Source organism: Marmota monax, unplaced genomic scaffold (genome assembly GCF_021218885.2).
Source record: "Marmota monax isolate L192 unplaced genomic scaffold, Marmota_monax_Labrador192_F-V1.1 WCK01_AAM20220418_F8-fsc00005, whole genome shotgun sequence".
Classification (NCBI taxonomy): Eukaryota; Metazoa; Chordata; class Mammalia; order Rodentia; family Sciuridae; genus Marmota; species Marmota monax.
Genome location: NW_026692254.1, coordinates 26,529,064 through 26,552,192, shown reverse-complemented (window position 1 = coordinate 26,552,192; position 23,129 = coordinate 26,529,064). Strand labels below are relative to the sequence as shown.

The following is a 23,129-nucleotide window of genomic DNA, read 5'->3' as shown; positions in this document are numbered from 1 at the left end:
GAGAAAAGTGTCTGCACTGGAGACTCTCCTGCTTCCTCATCCAAATCTGGCCCACTTTTGAGGTTAAGAGCCAGCAAAGCATGACTGTCTTTCCATGGGCAGCGTGAGCAAGCCATTCTCCTGACGTTCTTACATTTGGAGTGAAACTTCAAGGGTCTGGTTTTGACAAGATTCTTGTAGCTGAAATAGCTAGTTTATTTCGCCCTAATCCAAACCTCAATCCCTCTTCATTCTCAGTGATCCTTTCAACCCAGGTCCATGTAGAATCAGAGAATATTCAAGCTAGAAGGAAGGGTCTTTGGGTCACTGTGCTTATGAACCACCTGGGGGCTTGTAAAGTGGTCTGTGGTAGGGCCTAAGGGGCTGCATTTGTAGCAAGCTTTTGGGTATTGTGGATACCTCTGGTTAGAGGGTTTGAAGAAACTGGCCCAATTTTACAGATGTGAAGGCTGAGACCCAGAAGGTTTATGTGATTTGCCCCTGATCCGAGGTAGAACTCTGCTCTTCCCACTTGCAGTCTATTATCTGCTCTAAAAAAGGTCTTCCTCCTTTCAGGCTTCTACTTCCCAGTAGGCCCAAAGCATAACCATAGCATCCACTAGAACCCCATTTCACTATCAAAGATGAAAGACCATCTCCAAAAGGGTTCCTAAAATTTTTATTTTTATTTTTAATCTGACTTATGAATGCCTATCCTTCTTTGTCAGAGAAGTTAAAATCATATATTCTTTCTTAAAGAAAGGGTGGTGGTGGTGGTACTGAGCATCTTTTAGACACAACCATTTTTGCTCCAGGTTGGGGAACCAATGCTGTATTGAATCCTCTTGGCATGCGGTGGTTGTTCAATCTCCCCTGTGTTGTTTGAGGAAAGTTCCATGTTTCTCTGCTGCCACCTGCCACTTCCCAAGAGAGGCCAAGCTTGAGTGTTTCTGACTACACCTCAGTTTCCCTGTGTCTAAAACAGACATTCAAAAACCAGTCACAGAATAGTACTTGAAGTGGCAGGGAGATTCCCAGTGGACAAGGACACCAGGGACTGGCCTCGGGCCAGTAGGAGCTGTTTGAGAGTCTAAGGCTGTCTCCACTCTGTCCCCTCCTGCTGGTGGGAGGGCAAAATGCCATTCTGGGGACAAGGCCATAATGGTGACAGGGCCTAAAAGTCTCACTGAGGCCAAGGGAAGGCGGAATATGACGGGAAGTTGGGGAAACTGCCTTTTATAGGCATGTTCTTTTCTTTCTTTTTTCCTTCTTTTTTTTTTTTTTCACAAGTTTTCTCCCAGCGACAGTGCCGCTCATAGACATCAGGTCTGTCAGTGGTTGCTCCTGGGGCAGGCTGAGACACCAGCATACCCCTTCCCCCATTTTGCCTGCAAGTTGCATGACCTGCATTGGAATCCACAGGGGGGCGGGGGAGAAGCCTTTCAGATACTGGATGCAGTTGAATTCACTGTATTTTGCTTCCTCGCCTGCCCTCATCCAAGCTCGGGGAGGAGAGCCCTGCTTTCTTCTCCTGTGAATGCTGTAGTGTCTGCCTACTCGGACTCCCCTAACCCTTTCTTCTCCTTTCCTACAGCGGATGCTCGGGTTTTCTCAGCAAACCGCTCATACTTGGCATCTTTACATTTATTTTATTAAAAAAAATTCCTGTCAAGGCCAAATGCGGGGACTCCCTCTCCCCGACAAGAGCTGAACTCGCACCGAAGGCTGCACCTGTTTTGCGCCCCTACCAGGAAGGAGTGCTTGGGTGGGAGGGAAGGTGGGAGGTTCTGCGCCCCCCGAATCCGGAGAAAGCAGCCCGCCCGCCCCCTCACCGGGCAGCCAGCTCAGCGCACCCCAGAGCTGAGCCCGAGAAGCCGGTCTCTGACGGTGCTGGCGTGGCGCTTGCCAAAAAATGCCCCTTGCATCTCAATTTCCCTGCCGTTTCTCTACAGGCACGTCTTGCCCGGGCCACCTCAGCTCTCCAGCGCAGCCCTTTCAGTGCTTGTTCTGTCCATCTCTGCTCCCTGCTTGCCCAAGGCCGAACGTAAAACCCTTTGCCAAGAAGGCGCAGTGGGCATAGGGGCATCAAGCGTGCCATGCCCCGCAGTCCCCTCCCAGCCAAGCCCAGCTTCCCGGACTCTTGATTACGGAAGTGAGTGTCATTCACATCTAGGTCTGCGCGTCTGCAGCCCCGGTCCCTGGGTCCGGGTGGCTCTCTGGGGTTCCTGTGCGTTCCTGGCCCCCCAGTCACCATCCGCGAGCCTGTGCCCCCCACCCAGGCTCGGGTGCGCTCCCCTGTCACCTCGGCCACGTACATTTCACTTCCTCCCGGCTGTCGAGATTGCAGCAAAACCGGGCAGCACGAGGGCCAAAAAGTGGAGAGGAGAGCGCCTTTCGTGTCGCGCAGCCAGCTTGCCAACTCTCCCTCCCCAAAGCCGACCCTCGCAATCCCAACTGCAACTTTTTCCCTTCCGTCTCGGTTTCCCCTTGGCTGCGGCGAGCGGGCGCGGGGCCGGGAAGCTTGGAGCGGGCGGGCGGGCAGCCGCACGGCTGCGGGTGGCGGTGTCGGCGAGAGCCGCGAGCCGGCGAGTGGGTGGGTGGGTGGGGAAGGAGGAGGGAGAGGACGGGGGGGGTTGGGAGAGGGGTGTGGGGAGGGGAGGGAGGGGGGAGATTCCGCTCTTCTGCCGCTCCCAGCCCGGGCGGGGGACAGGGGGAGGAGGCCACGACGAGGGAGGGGAGGAGGGAGGGAGGGAGCCGAGGAAGACGCTCCGATAACCCGTGCGTTTCGTAAGGCTCGGAGCACTTGTACATTTCTGCAGGCGCGCAGCGAGCCATTCGCGGCCGCTGCTGCAGCTCCGACTGCATCTTCCTCCTTCTTCCTCCAGCACTGGGTGTGTGTATGTGTGAGTGTGTGTGTGTTTTGCAGGTGTGTCCGTTTTAATTCTGCCCAGTAGGTGGGACTTGGTGACTTTAGCACCATTTTTCCTTTTTCTTTCCCCCCCTTTTTATTATTATTATTTTTGCCTTCCCACCGTCTGTTGCAACCCGGCAAAGTCTCGGAGTCGGAGAGCGCGCCTCGCTTCCAGAGCCCCTGGACCCGACAAGCCGGCGAGCGCCGAGCCGGCCACCATGCCCGGCAGACCGCGCCACTAGGCGCTCCCCGCGGCTCCCACCCTGCGGCGGCGGCGGCGGCGGCGGCGGCCGCGATGGTTTCAGACGCTGAAGGATTTTGCATCTGATCGCTCGGCGTTTCAAAGGCAGAGGCCCCCCTCCCCCTTCCCCCCTCCCTCGCCGTCTTTGTTTCCTTCCCCCCCCTGCTCTCCCCACTCCCCCCACCCCACCCCCCTCTCCTCTCCTCCTCCTCTTTTTTAGAAGCAGCGATCGGAGATGGATGTCTCTCTTTGCCCAGCCAAGTGTAGTTTCTGGCGGATTTTCTTGCTGGGAAGCGTCTGGCTGGACTATGTGGGCTCCGTGCTGGCTTGCCCTGCAAATTGTGTCTGCAGCAAGACTGAGATCAATTGCCGGCGGCCGGACGATGGGAACCTCTTCCCCCTCCTGGAAGGGCAGGATTCAGGGAACAGTAATGGGAACGCCAGCATCAACATCACGGACATCTCAAGGAATATCACTTCCATGTAAGTCAGGCGGCCGCTCCCCAGCCAGCCTCCCCCTCGCTCGGTGTCTCCCTTTCGCCCGCCCGCGGCCCGGGAGCCGGCCCTACGCCCGCCCCAGCTCGCCACTACCCGCTGCCCGCCGGGCGCGCGTCAGGCTCGCTCTGGCTCGGGAGATGCTCTCGGGCTGCGTATTCCAGGTGACTCTGGCCCTGGCGAGGCGTGATCCGGTGATGCTTGTGTGTACCTCTCCCGGGAGAGCACCCTAGAGCGGGCCCAGGGCTTGCGGGGCTCAGCTCCCGCCCCCGCCCCCACCCCACCCGCTGTAGGCTCATTTCGAGGGTGCGAATTGGGTTCTTTGCCCCCCACTAAATAGCAACAGTTTGGCCACGCTCAAGTGGAATAAAGTAGACGAGGCTCGATTTCCTGGCAGAGGCGGCGGCAGCGATAGCGGCGGCGCAGGCAGCGCTTAGCCGGGAGGGAAGGTGACAGATAGGGACTGCTTGCGATCCAGCCGAGAGATGTTTTAACTATTTCCTTTTGAGACAGCAAAACACGCTGACAAGTAAACAAGTTGGGAGCTGGCTGCTCATGGGGAGACTTTGGACGTGTCCAGTCCGTCATGGACGCCTACCTCTTCCCTTTCCCTCCCGCCGGCCGGCCCTCTCCAGCCCCATTTTGGGCATTTCTGAGGACACCCCCTTTTCCCACCCTCATCTGCATCTGGGCACCTACAGATCCCTTTCTCTGCTTGGGCTTTGATGACTGCTCTGGATAATTCCGAGTCAGGATGATGAAGGGAGGAGAGGACGTGTGCTTTGGGAAGGGGGTTTCTTCTAGCATGGTGCGGATCTGTTTATGTGCAAAATTGAACTCTGCTTGGCGTTTGCCTGGTTCTGCCCCATCTGAGACCTGTAGTGACCTGCTCTTATTTTTCTTTAGTAGAGATGGGGAACAGAAGCATAGGAAGGGGAGGAAGCAAGAGCTTAGGGACCTGTGAAACTGCCCATCCTTTCTTTTATTCCTTGGCCAGGTGACCCCCCCCCCCCACTTCCAATCCTGCCACCCTACAGAAGGGTGTGGATGCTCTGGGATGTTCAGAGGATGGTTCTCCTTTATTTCTCCTCAAGGTTCCCATCCCCTGGGAACCTCCAGGAGTGGGTAGGATGCTGAGAGAGGTTTGCCCCGAAGTGCTGGCCAGGTCTGAGGAAAGCATTTGGGGTGGCTCTTTACCTCTTGAAAGGACTCAAGCAAGAGGGGCTGAATGTGCCATTGGTGCTGCTCTCCTAGCGTCGGCTCTCTCTTGCTTCAGCCCAGTGCGATGGGGCTGCAAAGCCAGGAGGAATTGCAGTCCTGCTCTCTCCAAAGCCCGCCAGCCCTCTTGGCTTAATGGAGACTGCTTTCGTTCTTGCAGCTGACAGTTCGAGGGAAATGGACAGCCCAGGAGATGTTCCTGACTCCTGGCTCAAGAGATGAGCTAGACCCATATCTCAGCTCTGTTGTTCACCCCTCACCACCTTCAACCTGGCCAGGGATGATAAGACAAGCAGCCAAGGCAGAGGGGGGAGGAGGAGGAGGGCAGGAGAAGTAGGATGAACCTAGTTGTCCCTCTCCTTCCTTGTAGGCCACAGTGTCCTGCTTCCCTCAGGATGTAGGGAAAAGGGCCGTTGGTGAGATTGTCAGAAAACTGTCTTGGAAGTGCACATCTGGGGGAGCCATGTGTGGAGAAGTCGACAGAGCTCAGTGGCTAGTCCTGGTACTTGGGAGTCCAAGCTAGGGATTTCCAAGGGACTAGGTGGGCTACCGGTTGAAGAGGAGGAGCCCCAGGGGCCTCATGTGAGTCTGTGGGAGCCAGTGAGCTGCATCCAGTTTGTTCCATGTTCCATGGATATGGATGTGTGTATCTGTTGGATGGTAGCTACCGTGGGAGGCAGAGATGGTCACAATCACGTAGGCTCTTTATAGCCACACAGAGGTGTCACTCCTTTGAAAATGAGGCTCAGGGAAGCAGTTTGACAGGGAAGAGTTGGGTTGGTCTTTCCAGGCTGCTGGATACAATGGTGATGGGAGGAGCCTAGGGTAGCCTCTGACCCTCTTTGGCATTGGAGGGGACCCTAAGAGAGCAGCTGGGGGGATAGCAAACAGGGAATGGGGTGGAAACCCCTCTGTGTATATCCCCATTCTTGTTTTAGGACTGGAACCCTGGCAGACTGGCAGGACTATTTTCCCCAAATCTGCCTCAACACCAAAGAGCAAGGGAACTGTATTCCCTAGGAGCTGTGGGAGTGGCATATTGGGAAGGGTCAGAGGTCATGGGTCGGATGACCTTTCTTCGCCCCATTTCTCCCCAGTGCCCTGTTATATATGTGACTGGTATTGACTGACCTCGGGAAAGGGCCAAGCCTTTTACTCTGGAGGCAGACAGCCTGGAGAGAGGGAGAGGAGTCTTGTTCACCCTGGAAAGAGCATGTCGCTATCCCTATTTTACCCCTGAGGAAATGGAGGCTCAGGTGGTAAAGTAACTGTCCGGGGTGGAGCCAGCCTTAGGAATATGTTCTCTCCAGCACACGATTGCAGGCCCTGCTCTGTGGCACTCTACAAGATGAAGGGGCTTGAGGGGCGAGTGGAAGGGCCTTGCCTTAGCTTGGCCTGGAGAAATGCTCTTCGAATTTATGATGTTTGCAGAGACAAGGCTTTGAGGAGGCCCCCAGCCTCCTGTCAGCCTAAAGCTCTGGGGACTGGTGTTTGCTTCTAGGTGGGCTTGGAGGGGCTCTAGGTATAAAGAGGGTGGGGCCTCTGCAGATTCACCCTCAGGTCCCTCCCTTGGGTGCTGGATGGGTTGTCTTGAGTTTTCAGAGGCACAAGAGGTCCGTGACCCTGTGGTTCTGCTTCTTAAGGCAGTGTGTGGGATGGTTCCTGTCCCTATCTGAGCCCGGCCGAGGGCTGCCTTGGGTGGACGGCTACCACCGCTTCCGCCACTTCATTGGTATCATGAAGAAATTAGCTATAAAATGTCAGGGTAGAAGTGTGGGGTCTCACTTCTGCCCCTCTCAGTGCCAAGCTGCTTCCAAAGGACTTTTCCTTTTGGACTTTTTGTTCAGGAGACCAATCCTTCTGCCATTGAAGCTCTTGACACACAGTGGTCTCTTCTAGAAATGTCCATGCGCAGCCACGCCCAACCGGTCTCTGACGTCACAAAGGCAGGAGGGTGGTGGCTGGGATGGTGGGCTATCTGGGCCGGGTTGGAGTGGTGTCTCCTTGGCTGTTAGAAAGAAGATGGAAAGAAGAGGATGGCATTTCTGGGCCAGATGTTCTTGAAACCAGTTGCCTGGGCTTGCAAAGACCATGGGCTCTTGGCTGGGATGCTGAGCTGCCAGCTGGGTGTCACCCCTAGCCACCACAGCATTTGGCAACTGTCTGGTCCCTTTATTTTCCCTGCTTCCCCTGAAGACTCTCTCCTCACTGGCAGAGGGGGCATATGGGGCTTTGCCACATTGACTCTTTGATTCTCCACCTTTCTAAGTATCAAGGGGAGACTCAGCTTTGGCAATTACCAATGAGAACTGGGGTCCCAGCAAAAGTATGAACCAGGCCCCAAAGCCATCGGTCAGGAAGCTTAGCAAGGTGCTGAAGCCCCAGGATTGGAGCTAGGCCTGAGGGGGGAGGCATAGGGGACTTTGAGGTGAGATTTGGAAGGGGCAGTAGTTACAGCCCTGGGGAAAGAGATACTTCCAGGATAAAAGCTGGGGCCCTGGACCCCACTGGTCTTGGGATTTTACACTGAGGCAGGGCTGTTGGTTGGCTTCAGGCCCTCCCTGGATCTAGAGTTTCAGCCTCAGCAAGCCCAGTAGGTCAAGCTTCCATAGAACTCCCTGGGGCCAAGGACATTGGCCCTGGGGTTTCATGGAACCTGCAAATGTGAAAGCTTTGGGCAAAATCAGCCTGGCCTGCCAATAGCTTTGACAGTACTTGTATACCAGCCCCAGGACAGTTGAGCGTGGAGTCTGGAGGCTCCTCAGGGTCCTGCAAGGCTCCCGCCACCCTCCTGCCTGGCTAAGTGTGCTGCTGAAGGGAGGGAGGGCCTGACACTGGCTTGTCTGTGATGTTGTCTGTCCTCACCCTGCCAGTCAGCCCTGGCTGGTCCTTCCTTCTGTCTGAGGAAGGAGCAGGGTGCCACCCCAGGTGAATCTTGAGTGGGTAGGTGTGGATAACCTGTGGCCCTCTCTGGGGATGGCCCTTGCCAGTAGGGTGGTACCTCTACTGTGGCCTGTGGTTCCTATCCCAAGTTCTCAATTGAGTGGTTTGTGTTGAGGTCACAGGCACCACGTTGGCCTCTCTTCCCAGAAAGTAGCAGGTGAGGAATAGGGGAAGGATTGGGAAACACAGGTATGTCCTGACCCTTCTCCTAGCCCTCTTGAGCTGTGCATCACAGGGCTATAGTCTTTCTGAGCTTATGAATTCAGCTATGAATTGAGGCCACGGGGCATAGTGTCCCTTCCAGTTTGGACCTCTGTCATCCCCGAACCAATGAACATCCCCCAGGAAGCTCAGCCAGGCCAGGGCTAAGGGTCCCTTCTTTGGGATGGTGGTCACTCTTGTGATAACACCAAGAGGAGGGTGTATTGGGCTCTCTCACTGGCTGTGGGCCACCTGTCATTTCCTCCTTCCTCCCTCTCCCACATCTAGAAATCTCAGGTCACACAGACTTTGAAAGAATTTGTGTGATATATGACACAATTTGAAGTCAACTTCCTAGACCAAATGTCACACTTAAGAATGTGCCAGGGCCTGCAGCTTCTCCCTAATAGTCGTCCACCCAAGGCAGCCCTCGGCCGGGCTCAGATAGGGACAGGAACCATCCCACATACTGCCTTGAGAAGCAGAACCACAGGGTCACGGACCTCTTGTGCTTCTGAAAACTCAAGACAACCCATCCAGCACCCAAGGGAGGGACCTGAGGGACCTAGCTTCATGTCCCCCATTCTGCACCCTGGGCTCAAGGCCAGGAAGACATGTTCCCCACAAAGTTCTCAACCCATTGCTGGAGCAGGGGCCTCCACTGGGTGAGAGAAGGAAACATTAGAATTCTACTTGAAATAGTATTCTTGCCTAGAAAAGGGAATATTTAATATTTAATGTATAAAGATACCTAAGCACATGAAAATATGAGTATTTGGGTTGCAAATTTTTTATTGCCAAATCTTATAAAATAAAATTAAAAAAAAGCATGGTGCCCTTGTTCTTGTGATAGGAAGGTGCTGAGCTTGAAAGGAAGGTGAGTGAGGGACAGGAGAGGTGGATCGCCCTCTTGGTGCTGTTCCAATGGGAATTTGACGAATTAGGCAGTGGACAGAGGGACATGAGGCAGGACCAGGTTAGGGCAGCTCTCAAAAGATGATCTCCTAGTACCTATGAGGAACCTGCCTGTTTGTCCCAATGAAGCAAATTCTCCATCTGTATGAATTACCCACACCCTTTTATATTGTGATTCCCAGTTTACATGCTACTTAGAAACTGTTGAGTTTGTTTTTGCAAGAGCAGACATTATTAGTCCCATTTTACAGATTCACCAAAGTCAAGAACAAAACTGGAGTCCCAGTGTTTGAGTTGCTCTGGCTCCCCAGTGAAAAGATCCAGAGGCTTTGGGGTAGCCGGAAGCTGCTGCTTCTGCGCCATGGCCCTGCTGCTGCATGTTCTCTGGCGTGTTGGGAAGGGAGATGCTGAACATTTTTATCCAGAAGGTTGTCTCACTTTCAAGGGGTGGGGGTATGGTAATGACCTGTTTCATGGGACTTGTGGAGGGCGGTTGAGTGTCCTGGTAATTGTTCTAAAAGTAGCCTAATGGAGGCTGGACTTATTGGAGGCTGGTCGCCAACAGATCTGGTGACCAACTGAGCCATCAGCTCAAGTCATTTATCATTCCCTGAGCCTCACCTGTCTCTGCTTGGGAAACGTGAATACTCTGGTGGCAGGGCCCATTGCAGGCTCCTTTTTGATGGGGTTGGTCATCAAAGAGTAAGGACTCCGTTAAAGCCCAAACCAAAGCTCAGCATCTGCTGGAGTCTTCAGAACACTCCAGGAGGATCCCCCCAAGTTTTAGCTGCCCTAATCACAGGGCCCACCAGCATTCAGAACTGCGGGGCTTCACTGCAAGCCCATCCTCCTCTTGTTCCCCACGAAGGTCCTGAAGTCCAAAGGGCAGGACTCAGCTGGGGGTTCCCAGGTTGCTGGGAGACTTCTCTTCCCAGGCATGCTCCCAGGTCGGGGTGCGGCCTCCTGCTCTACCCTGGCTCCTGTTCTGGGCACTTTGACAAAGCCAGAGCCTCCCCCACAACTGCATCTCCCTCTGGGGTGATGTTTCCAAATTCAGGGTCCCCAGAGGCGACAAGTGTGTGTAAGGCTGGCAGCCCCAGGGCTCCTGGCAGCCCGCAGCCCACGCCAATTAGAAATAAACTCAATGAGAGCTTCTGCTGAGCTATTTACATGTGGGACTGCAGAACTGGGCTCGGCACACTTGGGAGCCTGTCCTTTCTCTCTGGTCACACCTCTGTCCCTGGTCCCCAGCTGGCTTATCGAATCTAAAGGGTCCCAGGTTCTGGGTGATGGAAGATTCAGAATTTCTTCCTCAGGTAGACATCATCAAACATGGAGACTCTAGAGGCTACTCTCGTCCTATGCCCAGTTTTTCCAGCTGCTCCTCCAGCCCTGTGGACAAATCTCTTCCCTCCTCCAGGCCTCAATTTCCTTATCTGTAAGATAAGGATAATCATAACAGCTGTGTTACAGCAGCACTCTGTTGAAGTTCAGTGTCCTGTGTCATGTCTGGCAAAGAGAAAGCTGTCGATACATGATAACTAATAACAGCTAGCATCTATTGAGTACATGATAACTAATTATGGCTAGTATTTATTAAGGACAAGAGAACCAATGGTTGCTAGCATTCATTGAACACTTATTCCAGACACTGTTCAAAGCACTTAAGGATAATACTTCATTGTGGCATCATACCAACTCTATGAATTAAGTGTTATTAGTCCCATTATATAGATGAGGAAACTGAGTCCAGGGAAGGTACTTGATTTGCTTAATTTCATACAGCCAGTAAGTTTTTAAGTAATCTAGCATTTAAATATTAAGCTCTTTTGCCTATATTCTCTTCCTATATTTGTAAGCATACTAACATACACATGTGTATATATATGCAGGTAAACATGTCTACATATACACATGCACACGAATATATTGCTATTATGATAAGTTAATAGGAAAGTAAAAGCATTGAAATGAAGGTCTTTGATGTTATTCTAATTTCCTAGGTGAGAATTTCCCTGGCTGGGGTTAGAGGGTAAGGCAAACTGGGTAATTATGGGTATGATGTTGGTCAGGCAGTTTTGGCCAACACAGTTCCTGGCCTCTAATGGTGGGGGAGGCTTTTGGGCTTTCCTCCTGACCTGTTCCCGATAACCAGTCCTCCCTTGAGGCCTCTTTGACCACCCCATGGTATCCTGGCCTCTGAAGTTGCATCAGTCCCATGGTGGCCCAGGTGACAGTGGAAGCTGGCAGGGCCTCAGGGAGCTGGTGGCTGGGTCACCAGTCAGCTCCTCTTTGGGTGGAAGCATGGGTCACAGGATGATGTCCCTGGCTGCCCATGGCCAGAGAGAACCTGGATGGGGTAACAGAGGGGGGAATGGCTTCTCCCAGCTAGAGCTTTGAGGTTTTGGGGCTGTGTTTGGATGCAAGAAGGAAGGGGGTGGGCAGCCAGAGTTGGGAGCTGGTAGAGCATCTTTCTTGAAGGGAGAATTCCGGGTCTTTCTGTCCCCTTCTCTTGCCTCCTGCACAAATAAGCAGCCTCTACTCCCAGTCTCCTATCTGTTGTCCCAGCTCTCCATCCTTGCTCACTGATATTCCATCTGTCTCTCTGCAGGGATGAGCTATGAGCATGGGTGGTGGCTATAGCTGTCCCCACGGAGACAGAGTGTCCTGCAAAACAGCTAAGTTCGCAGGGCATTTGTGAGCACACCCTCATTGTTGCTGCTTCCTGGCTGTATGAATTTGCCATGTCATAGAACCTCTCTGGACCTCAATTTCCACTCCTGGGAGTCTGTGTCATATAACTTGCAGCCTGGCCCCCTTAAAGGTTTATTGGTCACTGTTGAAGCCATGTAGTGATGTACTCAACAGGCTTTGTAAACAATCCAGCACGATGTTGGCTATTTCCACTTCTAGATGACTGGGGGAAGATTTTTGACTTAGGAATATCAACACTCTGAACGGTCAATCGGGAGATCTGGAAAGAGACTTAGAAATACTTTGGGCCAAACTCAGTTTTATAGAGGAAGAACTTGAGGCTTATGAGAAGTGAATGGATTTGGCTCAAGCATCCAGTGAATTCCTAGTACAAGGTGGAGCAGGACGCAGGGACCCTGCCTCTCTAGCTGTGTGACTGGCCCCCTGCCCTCTGGTGTCTGCTCTGAGGCTGAGGGATTACAGAGGTAGGGGAAAGAGCCTCCAACTAAGAGAGATCTCAGATTAAAGTCCTAATCCTGGCTATCTGTCGCAGTACACCGCATGGTGTGCGTGCATCTGGGGGCATCATTGTGCCCCTCCAAGTGCCTTTCTTCTGTGATTCTGTGCACAGCACGTTTGAGGTCTCTGTACACAAACCTTAAAGCCTGTGGCTTCCTGCTTGCCAACATTGGCTTCGGCTAGACTTATGGTGGCCACCAGAGGGCAGTGCGGCGCACAAGACCGGTCAAGGCTGGTGACTTCAGAGGGTGAGGGGTGGAGCCGGGATGTGGCCCTAGCAGGGTGCCAAGTGCATAGTCAGCTTGTGCTATCAAAGATTCCCTGAGCCAGGGCTGAGGAGGGAGGTCAGCTCTCCCCTAGGCAGGGCCTCTCTCAGCAAGCTTCTGTGCTTGCTTCTGTGCAGTCCAGCAATATGAAACTCCTGTCCCAGCCTTTCAGGCTCAGGAGCTTCTGGTTCCCCAGGAAGGGGCTGAGAGAGTGCCCTGGATGGAGGGACTGTCCCCTTTCCACCACATCTCAGTCCTAACAGCAGCAGCAATCAGCGCATTTGCACAGGGGTAATGGAGATGAACCAAGAGTGTAGCAGAGCCCAGGAAAATCCAGTCTTGATAGGGACACAGAAAAGCTGATGGACAGTTACACTGTGCAGTGAGCTTTGTATACTGGCTCAGGCTGTTTTGATATGCCAGCCCAGGCGTGAAGGCGTCTCTCACCTCTCCCTGCCTTCCAATCCAAATTTGGGAATAACTGAACACCCTGTAGGTACTCGGTAAACACTAGGCCCTAGAAATTTTTAGAGATGAGAGCTTGGTGCCATCTCTTAAGCTCTCTAGACCCTGGGTCTGCTTTCAAAGAAGACCCCATTCAGTGGTGGGCATGAAAGTGCCTTTGCTAACCAGGGGCTTGGGCCTTGCCTCCACGGGCAGTTTCTGTTGCCTTCTGTGACCTGCCAGCCCTTTTCTGTTCCAGGCAGGCTTGTTTGAGCAGGGATTGTTCCCATCCATGTACCAATAAGTCTATGAAGGAGCCTTGTTATCAGCTTTATCGACCAGGTCTCTTGCTTCTGTAGTGGGTGCTGAGCTTGCAGGGCTGGGTCCTGTTCTCTGCCCTGGAGGGCCTCTCCCACAGCTGCCTGACCAAGGGATGCACACAGGGGTCTCTTTCTTATGATCAATTTTTGCCCACCAACTTACTATTTCTGATAATTTTTTTGAGGCTGGGCTGCTGAAAAGCAGGAATGAAAGCATTTTTGACCCTCCAACTGGGCTGGAGCCATCTGCATAAGTAACCATACTTATTTATGGCAGCTACTAAATGAAGCTTTAGATTGTGACTCTGCCTCCTACCAGCTGTGACCTGGGCTGGCTATGGAACTTTTTTGACCCTCAGTTTCCTCATCTGAAAAATGGTGGTAATAAAAATAATACAGGGTTGTCAGTGTGAACATGAGTAGTGTGTGTAAAACTCTGAATGCTGTTTCCCCTCCGTTTTGTTTTCTCCCCTTGTCGTTACCATAATCCAGAACCTCATCCCCATAAGCAGGGGTGCTTTTCATGGCCCTCGGCTGTTCTTCCTGCTCCCAGTTTCTCCTCCTCCTCTCTCATTTTACATACCCTCACAGATGCCTTCTAATCAGGGTATTCAGTTAGAACAATTCCAGTGCCCTGAGCTTTTTAGTGATTCTTTTTTTTTTCTTTATTGAGAGGTAGCAGGAAAAATAGAGACTTTTTTAGTTAGGCAATTTTCCTGGTTCTGACTCTGTTTGGGTTTAGGCAAGTTGCTCAATGTCTTGAGCCTCAGTTTCCTCATCTAAAAATCAGGCTTATAAAGACAACTTTGTATAGTGGTTGTGAGGATTTGATGAGATTATGCTAAGTACCTGGCATGTGATGGGTACACAAGGGCTGGCTGGCAAGTATTACAGTGGAACTTTCTAAGAGGCAAGGGACAATGACATTTCAGGGTCCTTAATGAGTGGAATTAAAGGAAACTATGAGGGGAACCAACACGTAGATGAAGCTGAGGGAGGCAACAGGAGGACCCGGGTGGTGTACATTGGAAAAGGAGGCTGACTAGCAGAGGCACGTGTCTGCCACAGTGACGGGGAGGTTGCTTAGTTTGACAGCTAAGCGACCCATTTGGGGTACTAAATGTCAGAATGTCCCAGGCAAAGCCTTTCTGCTGCCTGCCTTCCACACTTGCCAGGCCGAGGAGTTGGATCCCAGCAATCCCTGTCCTGGGTAATTCGGTAGCACCCAGTCTCTGGCAGATGTTGTCCCGTGTGGTTTCATGACTGTTCTCGGCCCTGCCGCTCTTCCCATTTACCAGCTGACTTCCTTTTGGCTGTTGTCATGGAATAATCCTGTCAGGCACAGATGGGGCTCAGGGCCAGCCCTGGTAGAAAGAATTTAGGAATCCTGTGAGATAGGGGTGACCTCAGATCCCTCCAGTCCACCCTTAAGAACCTCCAAAGCACTTTCCTTTCAGTTCCATGTTAAGTCACAAGAGGGCACTAGACCATGATTTCTGCTAGGAGGGAGGTGCCATTTAGCCTTATTGTGTTTGTGTCGTGGATGGAAGTCTGAGCCCCACTTGTTTTTTTCCTAGGTGCCAGAAACTCTGAGGTCACTGCAAACCAATTGATTAAAAAAACCACAGCCCATAGCACCAAGGCTGCAATCTCAAGGGGGGTCTATTTGTATAGTGACAAGGTCATGAAATTTGGTGTCAAAACTGGGTTCCAATCCTTGCTCCACCCCTAGCTTTTTTTTTTTTTAATTATGACTAACTTATTCGGTTTCCCTGGTCTTTATCTGCAGAGTGGGAGGTGTTGCTAAGATATTACTACTGATTAAATGGTGTGCGAAAGTGTCTGGAACATGGTGGATACTCAATGAGTGGCCTTCTGTCTCTTTCTGGAAGAAGGTCAAAGTTAGGCCATAACCCAGGGGATAAGTCTGGGATCCTGTGGGTCTGATGGGGTCATTTTACTTCCCTTCTACTCCACCATGAATGCTCTGTGGTTCCAATTCACTAGGGGACAGCAGTGACACCCAGTGGCTGGAATGGAGAACAGCAAGTGTGTTCTGATTGTGGAGGGCGCTGATGATGGGAATTGTTGGGGCCAGATGATACTGAATCTGAGTTAGGGGCTGTCTGCTTCAGGGAATCCATCAACAGAATATCTCCCCCTTTGGGGTGGGTGCTACTGATGATGCGCTGTGGGCACCAGTGTGGTGATAGCTATTGGGATTTTTCTTGCCTGTGTCCATAGGATGAGGTCACAAATAGAGAAAACCCTGGCAACTGATTGAGTTTATAGGGGCCAACCAATTCTGGCATCTAAAAAGTAAACCCTTTCTGGAGTTCATAGAGTACTACTCTTTTTGAGAGGCTTTAATATAATCTATCTGGTTGGCCTCAACCAAGAGACTGGAGGTCTCTGAGCCTCAGTGTGTGTATTTGGAAAATGTGGGGGTGGGGCTGGCTGACCACAAGGGCTCTTGCAGTTGAATTTGAGTGTCAGACATCACTGTACCCCCTTTGTTCAGTATGAGGTGGGGTGAGGTCCAGGGAGAAGAGGGGGATTGGGCTTTAGGCTGTGCTGGTGAACAATCTCCATCCTGGATAAGGGAGGGGCCTTTCCTCAGCAGTAGGGTAGACTTGAGGCTGGAACTGGGGTGTCCGTGGCTCCTCACCTTGCAAAGCCTCTTCATTGATGCACCTGAGATCCAGGAGGGAGCATTGGCAGACATACCAGGCTCAGGAAGTTATTTAATATCAGCTTTGCTCCAGATTGCATTTCTGACTCCCTGCCACCTCTTAAGTGGCAGTCATTTTAACAAATGTGGCGATAAGACTCCAAGTGGGAAATAACATGGGGAAGGGGGAGCGGGCAGGGTGTGGAGGAGGGGTGGAGTTTTATTCCCTTGGCAGAAACCTTGCCTTGGAGGCACTCAGGAGGGAGAGTCATAGAAGAAGAGCTGGGGCCCTGCAAAGCCCCTAGCAGTGAAAGAAGTAATAAGAAGTGCCTGATGTTTTAGGGCGTGTAGCCTACAAGCTCCTACTTTCTCTCCAGGGAAGGGCCCTATGTTACTGGCAAATTCTGGTTCCTATCCTTGGGGCAGGTGTAGGAAGGGAGGCCCTACATTCTGTTTTTCCAAAGACTGTGTTCCAAGGGCATAACAGAACACTGATGGGGGCCTGGTGTTGGTGGTGGCTTGGCCCACTGTGAATGCTGAGCTCCAGTTGTACCTAAGTTGTGGAGTGCCCAGGTATCTGGCTACCAGCCTTGCTGCCTGCCAAGGGCCTCCTAGCCTCTGGACTGCTGGGGAAGAGTATGCCAGCAGGGCTAGCCTGGCTCTTCCTTCTGCAGGATGGAGAGGAGGAGTCCATACTCTTTCATCTTGTCCACTTGCATCAACTTGTGCCCAGCTAGATGCTCAGCCCTGGGGTACCTTGTTGAGAAAATAAACCATGATCCTTCCCTCCTGGAATTTAGAATCGAATGAGGGAAGGAAGTTTTAGATAAATGGTCTATAGCTCACAGGATAATCTCAAGAGAAGCAGGGGCAGAGTTTTAGAAAATGGATCTGATGTAAAATTAAAAAAAAATATATATATGTGTGTGTGTGTGTATGTGTATATATATATAAATGTGGCTTCCATTAGGTGGAGAGGGTTCCATTTACCTAGATAGAGATTTAAAAAATTCTAGATATTTCTGCTCATAGATCCTTTTAACGTTGGAAACAGTGGAGTGAGATGTCAGGATTGTGCCCCTGGCAGTGAGATTGATTTACTGGCCTTGCCCTTGCCCACAGAAGACCTGTGGTATTCTAGGAGAAGCCACACACTGAAAGGCAAGAGAGGTGGTTTCCATTTCTTTTCCTGTCACTCTCTGCCTGTGCGAGACAAAGATTGAGGGAGAGTGGTTTGCTTGGAAGATATTATAGCTTGGATCTGGAATGTCCCCTCAAAGCTCATGTGTTGAAAACTTGGTTCCCTATGCAGAAGTGTCCAGAGGTGAGACTGTTGGGTAGTGACTGGATCATGAGAACTCTGACCTTATCAGTGGATTAATCCATTGGATGGATTAATGGTGAGTGGATTATTGGTAGAAACTTTAGGCAGGTGGAGCATGGTTGGAGCAAGTATGTCACTGGGTGTGCCTGGTGACTATATCTTGTCCCTGACCCCTTCCTTCCTCTTGTCCCTGCTCCACTCCTTCCTGGCCACCATGAGTTGAGCAGTTTCCCACTGCCAGGCCCCGCTTCACCTTGGTCCCCAAGCCATGGAATACCTGGTCTAAAACCTCTAAAACCATGAGCCAAAATAAGTATTCCCTCCTTTAAGTTGTTATTGTCAGATATTTTGATCACAGCAGAAGATCTGACTAACACAAAAGGGACCCAGAAAGCCTGGGGGAAGGAGGAGAAATGAAACCGGAAGGAAAGGGCCAGGAGCCAGGAGCAGATATGCTCATGGCTAGAGGCTCTGGGGGCACCCGTTCATTCATGGATCTATTTGAGTATTTATTCAACCTGTGTTTATTTGAGGGCCTCCAATGGGCCAGGCACTTTTGTGTGGGCCAGGAAAGCAGTGGTGAGCTGGACAGAAAAGGTCAACATTGTTGTTCTGAGGTCAAGCAGCAGCCCGCTAGGTTCCTGGCTCGTGCACCTGGATCCTGCTCCTGGGGATCTAACTCCATAGGTGGGAAGTGGCCAGGTGTGCAGGGGTCCAGGGATAATTCCTTCAGTTCCCCAGGGCCAAGTTCCTGGGAGAAAATTCCATCTGACAGTGCTTGGTGCAGGGGAAGTCAGCCTTTACCCCTGTGTGCTGGGTGGAGGTGATCCTGGTGGGATGAGGCACAGGTTGGGACAAAGAGACTGGCCCCACAGGGTGTTGAAGAGTGGGGCTTCAGCTTCCTCTCTCAGCACCTGGCCCTACTCAGAGTTTAACAATTCCCGCCACCCTCCCCTTGATCTCAGAGCACCCAGGGCCCTAGGAGAGCAGAAACAGCTGGAAGCAGGAAGGGCAATCTTACACCTCTCTGACCTTCATCTAGGATTCATTTTCCAGGCTTATTTCTCATCTCCATGTGCCGCAGTCCGGCTGGCTGCAGCAAAATAACCGGGGGGGGGGGGGGGGGTGACGAACAACTTGCGTAGATTGATACAGCAGGAGTGGGAGCCGTTTATTGTAGGACAGGAGCAGTATTTATACATTCCACACAGCTTATCTAATTAGTATAAACTAGATACATCAGTCAACCAATAAGGAATCTCCACACTTAATGGCTTGTTTTTGTTACTTCTCAAACCACTCCCTCAGGCATTTTGCCAGGTACCATCCAGACTTGTTTACGAACTCTAACATTCCCCTGGCAAAATGCCAGGTGTTATTTTGACTTGTTTACAGACTCTAACATCCATGGAAATGACTGGTCACTCTTCCCTGAGTGTCAGCCTTGGACTGTGTCTCAGGCAATGGCTGCAGCACCCACCTTCCTCCTATCCATCTTGTGGTCAGGGCTGCTGTTGCCTGTGGTCAGGTCAGGCTCTACCCCATTGCCCTCTGCTGTGTCTGTCCTTATCTACCCAGGTGGGACCACTGGACAGAAGAGGGTGGCATGGCTAACATCTCTGTCCAACTGAGACCCTCTGGAGCCTTGCACCAAATACTCATGCACCTGGATCCTGCTCCTGGAGATCTAACTCCATAGGTGGGAAGTGGCCAGGTGTGCTGAGGGTCCAGGGATAATTCCCTCAGTTCTCCAGGGCCAAGTGCCCTGAATGATATCAGACTTGAGTTTATTTTTTTCCCACTGTGCTGTGAGCTCCCGAAGGCAAGCAAGGTGGCTCCTTCTGCTCTGTCCCCTGTAGCCAGCTCCTGGTAGGTGATAATACAGACCTGTAAGCTAGAACAGGCTCATTCCCTGTGTCACAGCTCTGTGACCTCCTGGCCTGGCAACAGTGCACATGCTTCTGCCTAGATGCCATAAAACATTGCCCTCAAAGGTCTGCATTCTTCTGTGGGCCTTGGGCTCTGCCCTCAGCACACTGCCTGTTGGAGGAATCTTTGAATCCTGCTCTTCCTAGTGAGAGCAAGTGCTGTGTGATGCCGCCTTCCAGGCTGTTCTAAGGGCACTTTGATTTTAACCCCTTTTATTCTCAGCACAACCAGGTGAGATGCGTACTATTTCAGGTTGAGTAACCCTTATCTAAAATGCTTGGGACCAGATGTGTTTTAGATTTGAGATAATTTTTTGGATTTTGGAATATTTGCATGTACATAGTGAGATATCTTGGGGATGGAACCCAAGACAAAACACGAAATTTACTTATATAAGCCCAGTAAACATAGTCTGAGGGTAATTTAATACAAAATTCTAAATAATTTTGTATATGAAGTTTCACAATGTGGAATTTTCTACTGGTGGCGTGGTGCCAGCACTCAAAATGTGTGAGATTTTTAGAGAATTTTGGGTTTTGGATTTTTGGATTGGGGATGCTCAACCCGTATCATTCTCATTTTGTGAATGGGGAAATTGTAGTGTAAGCTGCTAAGTGATTTGCCCTGATCATCCAGCTACTAAGTGGCGCTTCTGACTGCAGAGTCATGTGCTCACACCCCGTGTTGCAGATGACCCTGATCATTTCTTGCCAATCCCCATTTACCTTTAGTTCTGGACCCAGCCCTCCTCCCACAGCAAACAGGCACCCTTCACTGACAGGACACAGGGCTCTGTTCTGACTTTCAACTCGGGCAACGGTGAGGAGCATGGAGCAGAAGCCACTCTTGGGACCAAGAGGAGTTTGAGATTTCTCAGTTTCATGGTGTTTCCAACCCCATCTTCAGAAAATATCCTCTAAAGGAGTACAGAATGGGTGGGCCTCTCTGAGCCTGTCCCTACCACCAACTTACTGGGTGAGTGTGGGCAATCCATTCTTTCTTTCTGGGCCTCTGTTTCCTTGTATTAGAAATCAGAGGGATGGACTAGGTGATCTATTTAAAAAATTTTTTTTTAGTTGTAGATGGATCCAATAACTTTTTAAATTTATTTTTAGTGGTGCTGAGGATCAAACCCAATGACTCACACATGTTAAGCAACGCTCTGCCATTGAGCTACAATCACAGCCCCTGCACTAGGTGGTCTTTGAGGCCCCTCTGGCTCTTCCTTCCACTAGTTCTCTTGTGATGGCTGGGAATGGGGAGGTTAGGAAAACCCCCTGAAGCTGGAGGGGGTTGTTTGCCAGGGGCAGAGTCTGTAGGGGCAGGGGCAGGGGCAGGGGCAAGGGCATGGCCTGTGCTGTGCATAGGCACGAGTGGGGTCCTTGTTGCCAAGTGGGCACACATGTTCTGTGGAACGGCACTAGGGGTTTCATACTTGCGTGTATGTGCCCATGACACCAGGGTTTATTAAAGCACAGACTGTTGGGCCCCAGTCCAGGGTTTCTGATTCCATCTGCCCTCCTCACCCCCCCCCCCCGGGAATTTTCATGTTGGTGATGAAGAGGCTGCGGGTCATGACCACACTTGAAGAAGGACTGTTCCTGTGGATGGCTTTCAAGCTATATGTCCTGGAGTGAGATCAGAGGTGATATGGGATTCTGCCAAAGATTTCTGTGAGGGCTGGGGCTGTAACTCAGTGGTAGAGCGCTTGCCTAGCATGTGTGAGGCACTGGATTTGATCCTCAGCACCACATATAAGTAAGCAAAATAAAGGTCCATTGACAACTAAAAAAATGTTTTAAAAAAAGATTTTGTGGGAGAGGTGGGGAGGGGGGAGGGTGGAGGATGGGAAAGGCAGCGGAGCACAACAGACACTAGTATGGCAATATGTAAATCAATGGATGTGTAACTGATGTGATTCTGCAATCTGTGTATGGGGTGAAGGTGGGAGTTCATAACCCACTTGAATCAAAGTGTGGAATATGATATGTCAAGAAATTTGTAATGTTTTGAACAACCAACAATAAAAAATTAAAAAAAAAATAAACCATTACATTCTGCATGTGGGAAAAAAAAAAGATTTTGTGAATAAAGTTTCCCAGGCTGTAAACCATCTGAATGCCCCCAATCTCAAAGATATGAATTCACTCTCCAGCACATTCTGACAGGGCTTGTCTGGGTGCCAGTATCTCTCTCTGTCTGTCTCTGCCCCTCTTCTCTTATACCCCAAACATGGTACCTGGCTCCATCTTGAATTTGGTTCCATCCTCACCTCTCCCCACAGTGCTGGACTTGGCATGAACTTGCTTGGACCTACAAGATTCAATATGCAGTTGGGAGGTGAAAACACAGTTATGTTGGACAGAACGCCCTCCCAGACTCAAGTTGATTTGTAAAAATGATTTGGGAGGCAAGAGAAGTAATTCTGTAACCACAGCTCAAGAGCCTTAGTTGGCTCCTAATTACTCCCACGTCAAGGTCAGAGTTCTTTCTGTGCTTTTGAAGGCTTTCATATTCAGGTACAGCATCTCTCTGGAGCCTACTGCCTGTTATCCTCCCATGAAAATCCTCTGCCCCGGCCAAACTCATCTCATGTTCATTCCTTAAACAATCCTAAGCATTTCCCACTCTTGAGTCTTTTGATCCAGCTGCTTCCCCTGCCTGGAAATCCTCTGTCCTTCATTCTGCTCATCTGGATCCTTCCTATTACTCTAGTCTCACTTTTGAGATACTCTGTTGTCCAGACCTCATTTATGGATCGCTCTATCTTTGCAGTCCTGTGGCTGTTGTTTGTTGAGTGCTTTTTCTTCAGGCCTGGGGGTTTATACAGTAGCTCATTTAATCAGGACAACAACCACATGCATGGAAAATGGCTCTCATTTAGCAGATGAGGAAATAGAGACCAAAAGATGCAAGAGCTTGCCTCAGGCTGGAGCTGTAAACAACAGTTAGGATTCAGACCCAGGCTGACTGCAGAGCCTGTGGTCCCATGTTTATTGCAGCAGTGGGTGCAAAAGCAAAGCAATTGGAGACAATCCAGAATGTCATCAGGAGACATTTGAATCGAAAGATGAATCATGGCACATTGAAATGATGGAATCCTATATAGCAGCTACAATAAAAACCCTGTTCTCTGTGTAGTAACATGGCTATATTTTGAAAACAAAATACTAATGGGAAAAAAAAGCAAATTGCAGAATGACATGCCATATATGTAAGTTAAATATCACAACTGATATACAATGTATTGTTTATGGACATGATTATGTAGTAAAAAGATAAAATTACGGCTAGATATAAACCAGTTTCCTTATAGCTTTATCTGTAGGGAGAAGCCGGAGGAGGGAGAGAGGGAGGGAGGAAAGGAAGGGATGCAGAGGGTCTGAACTTTATCTGTTATGTTTTTCAATTCTTTCTTCACGATCGTTGCATATGACCCAATGGTAATGCTTCTTCATTCCAGGAATGGGTAGATAAAGGATTCAACATATAATCCTTTGTTTTTTTTTTCTCTACTAAAATAAAACTCTAGAAGCCCTAAGCAACAAAAATATCATTATGCCCATCAGATTTGTAATTTAAAAAGTCATTGTATGTATTGGCCATGGCTGCCATAACAAAGCCTGGGGTGTCTTAAGCAAAAGGAATTCAGTTTCTCACACTCTGGAGTCTGGAAGCCCAAGATCAAGGTGTCAGCAGTTAGCTTCTCTCTCCTTGGCTTGCAGACAGCTACCTTCATGCCGTGTCTTCATATGGTCTTTCCTCTGTGTGTGTCTGTGTCCTAATTTTCTGTTTTAAGGACGCTCATCATATTGGATTAGGGGCTACCCTAATGACCTCATTTTATCTTTTATTTTTCATTTTATCTTAATTGCCTCTTTAAAGACCCTCTTGCAAATATAGTCACATTCTGAGGTCTTGGGGGTTCAGCATATGAATTTGGGGCAAAGGATCACAATTTAGCAATCCACACACACTCAAAACGGATGTCTGCTGAAATTAACATAGATTTTCCAGGGGCAGGATTCTGAATTCTGCAGAAGTTCATCAGAGCTGAAT

The 23,129-nt window shown here is 50.4% G+C and overlaps 1 protein-coding gene across 4 annotated transcripts in view; it reads left to right on the top strand.

The window, feature by feature from the left end:
- Positions 1–3,307: 3,307 nt before the first annotated feature.
- Positions 3,308–23,129, top strand: part of Ntrk3 (neurotrophic receptor tyrosine kinase 3) — a 389,370-nt gene continuing 369,548 nt past the window's right edge. For all 4 annotated transcript variants that reach the window (XM_046436880.2, XM_046436872.2, XM_046436899.1 and 1 more), the window contains exon 1: positions 3,308–3,614. In XM_046436880.2, coding sequence (XP_046292836.1) covers positions 3,367–3,614 — 248 coding nt within the window. In that variant the 5' untranslated portion in view covers positions 3,308–3,366. The remainder of the gene's footprint in view (positions 3,615–23,129) is intronic.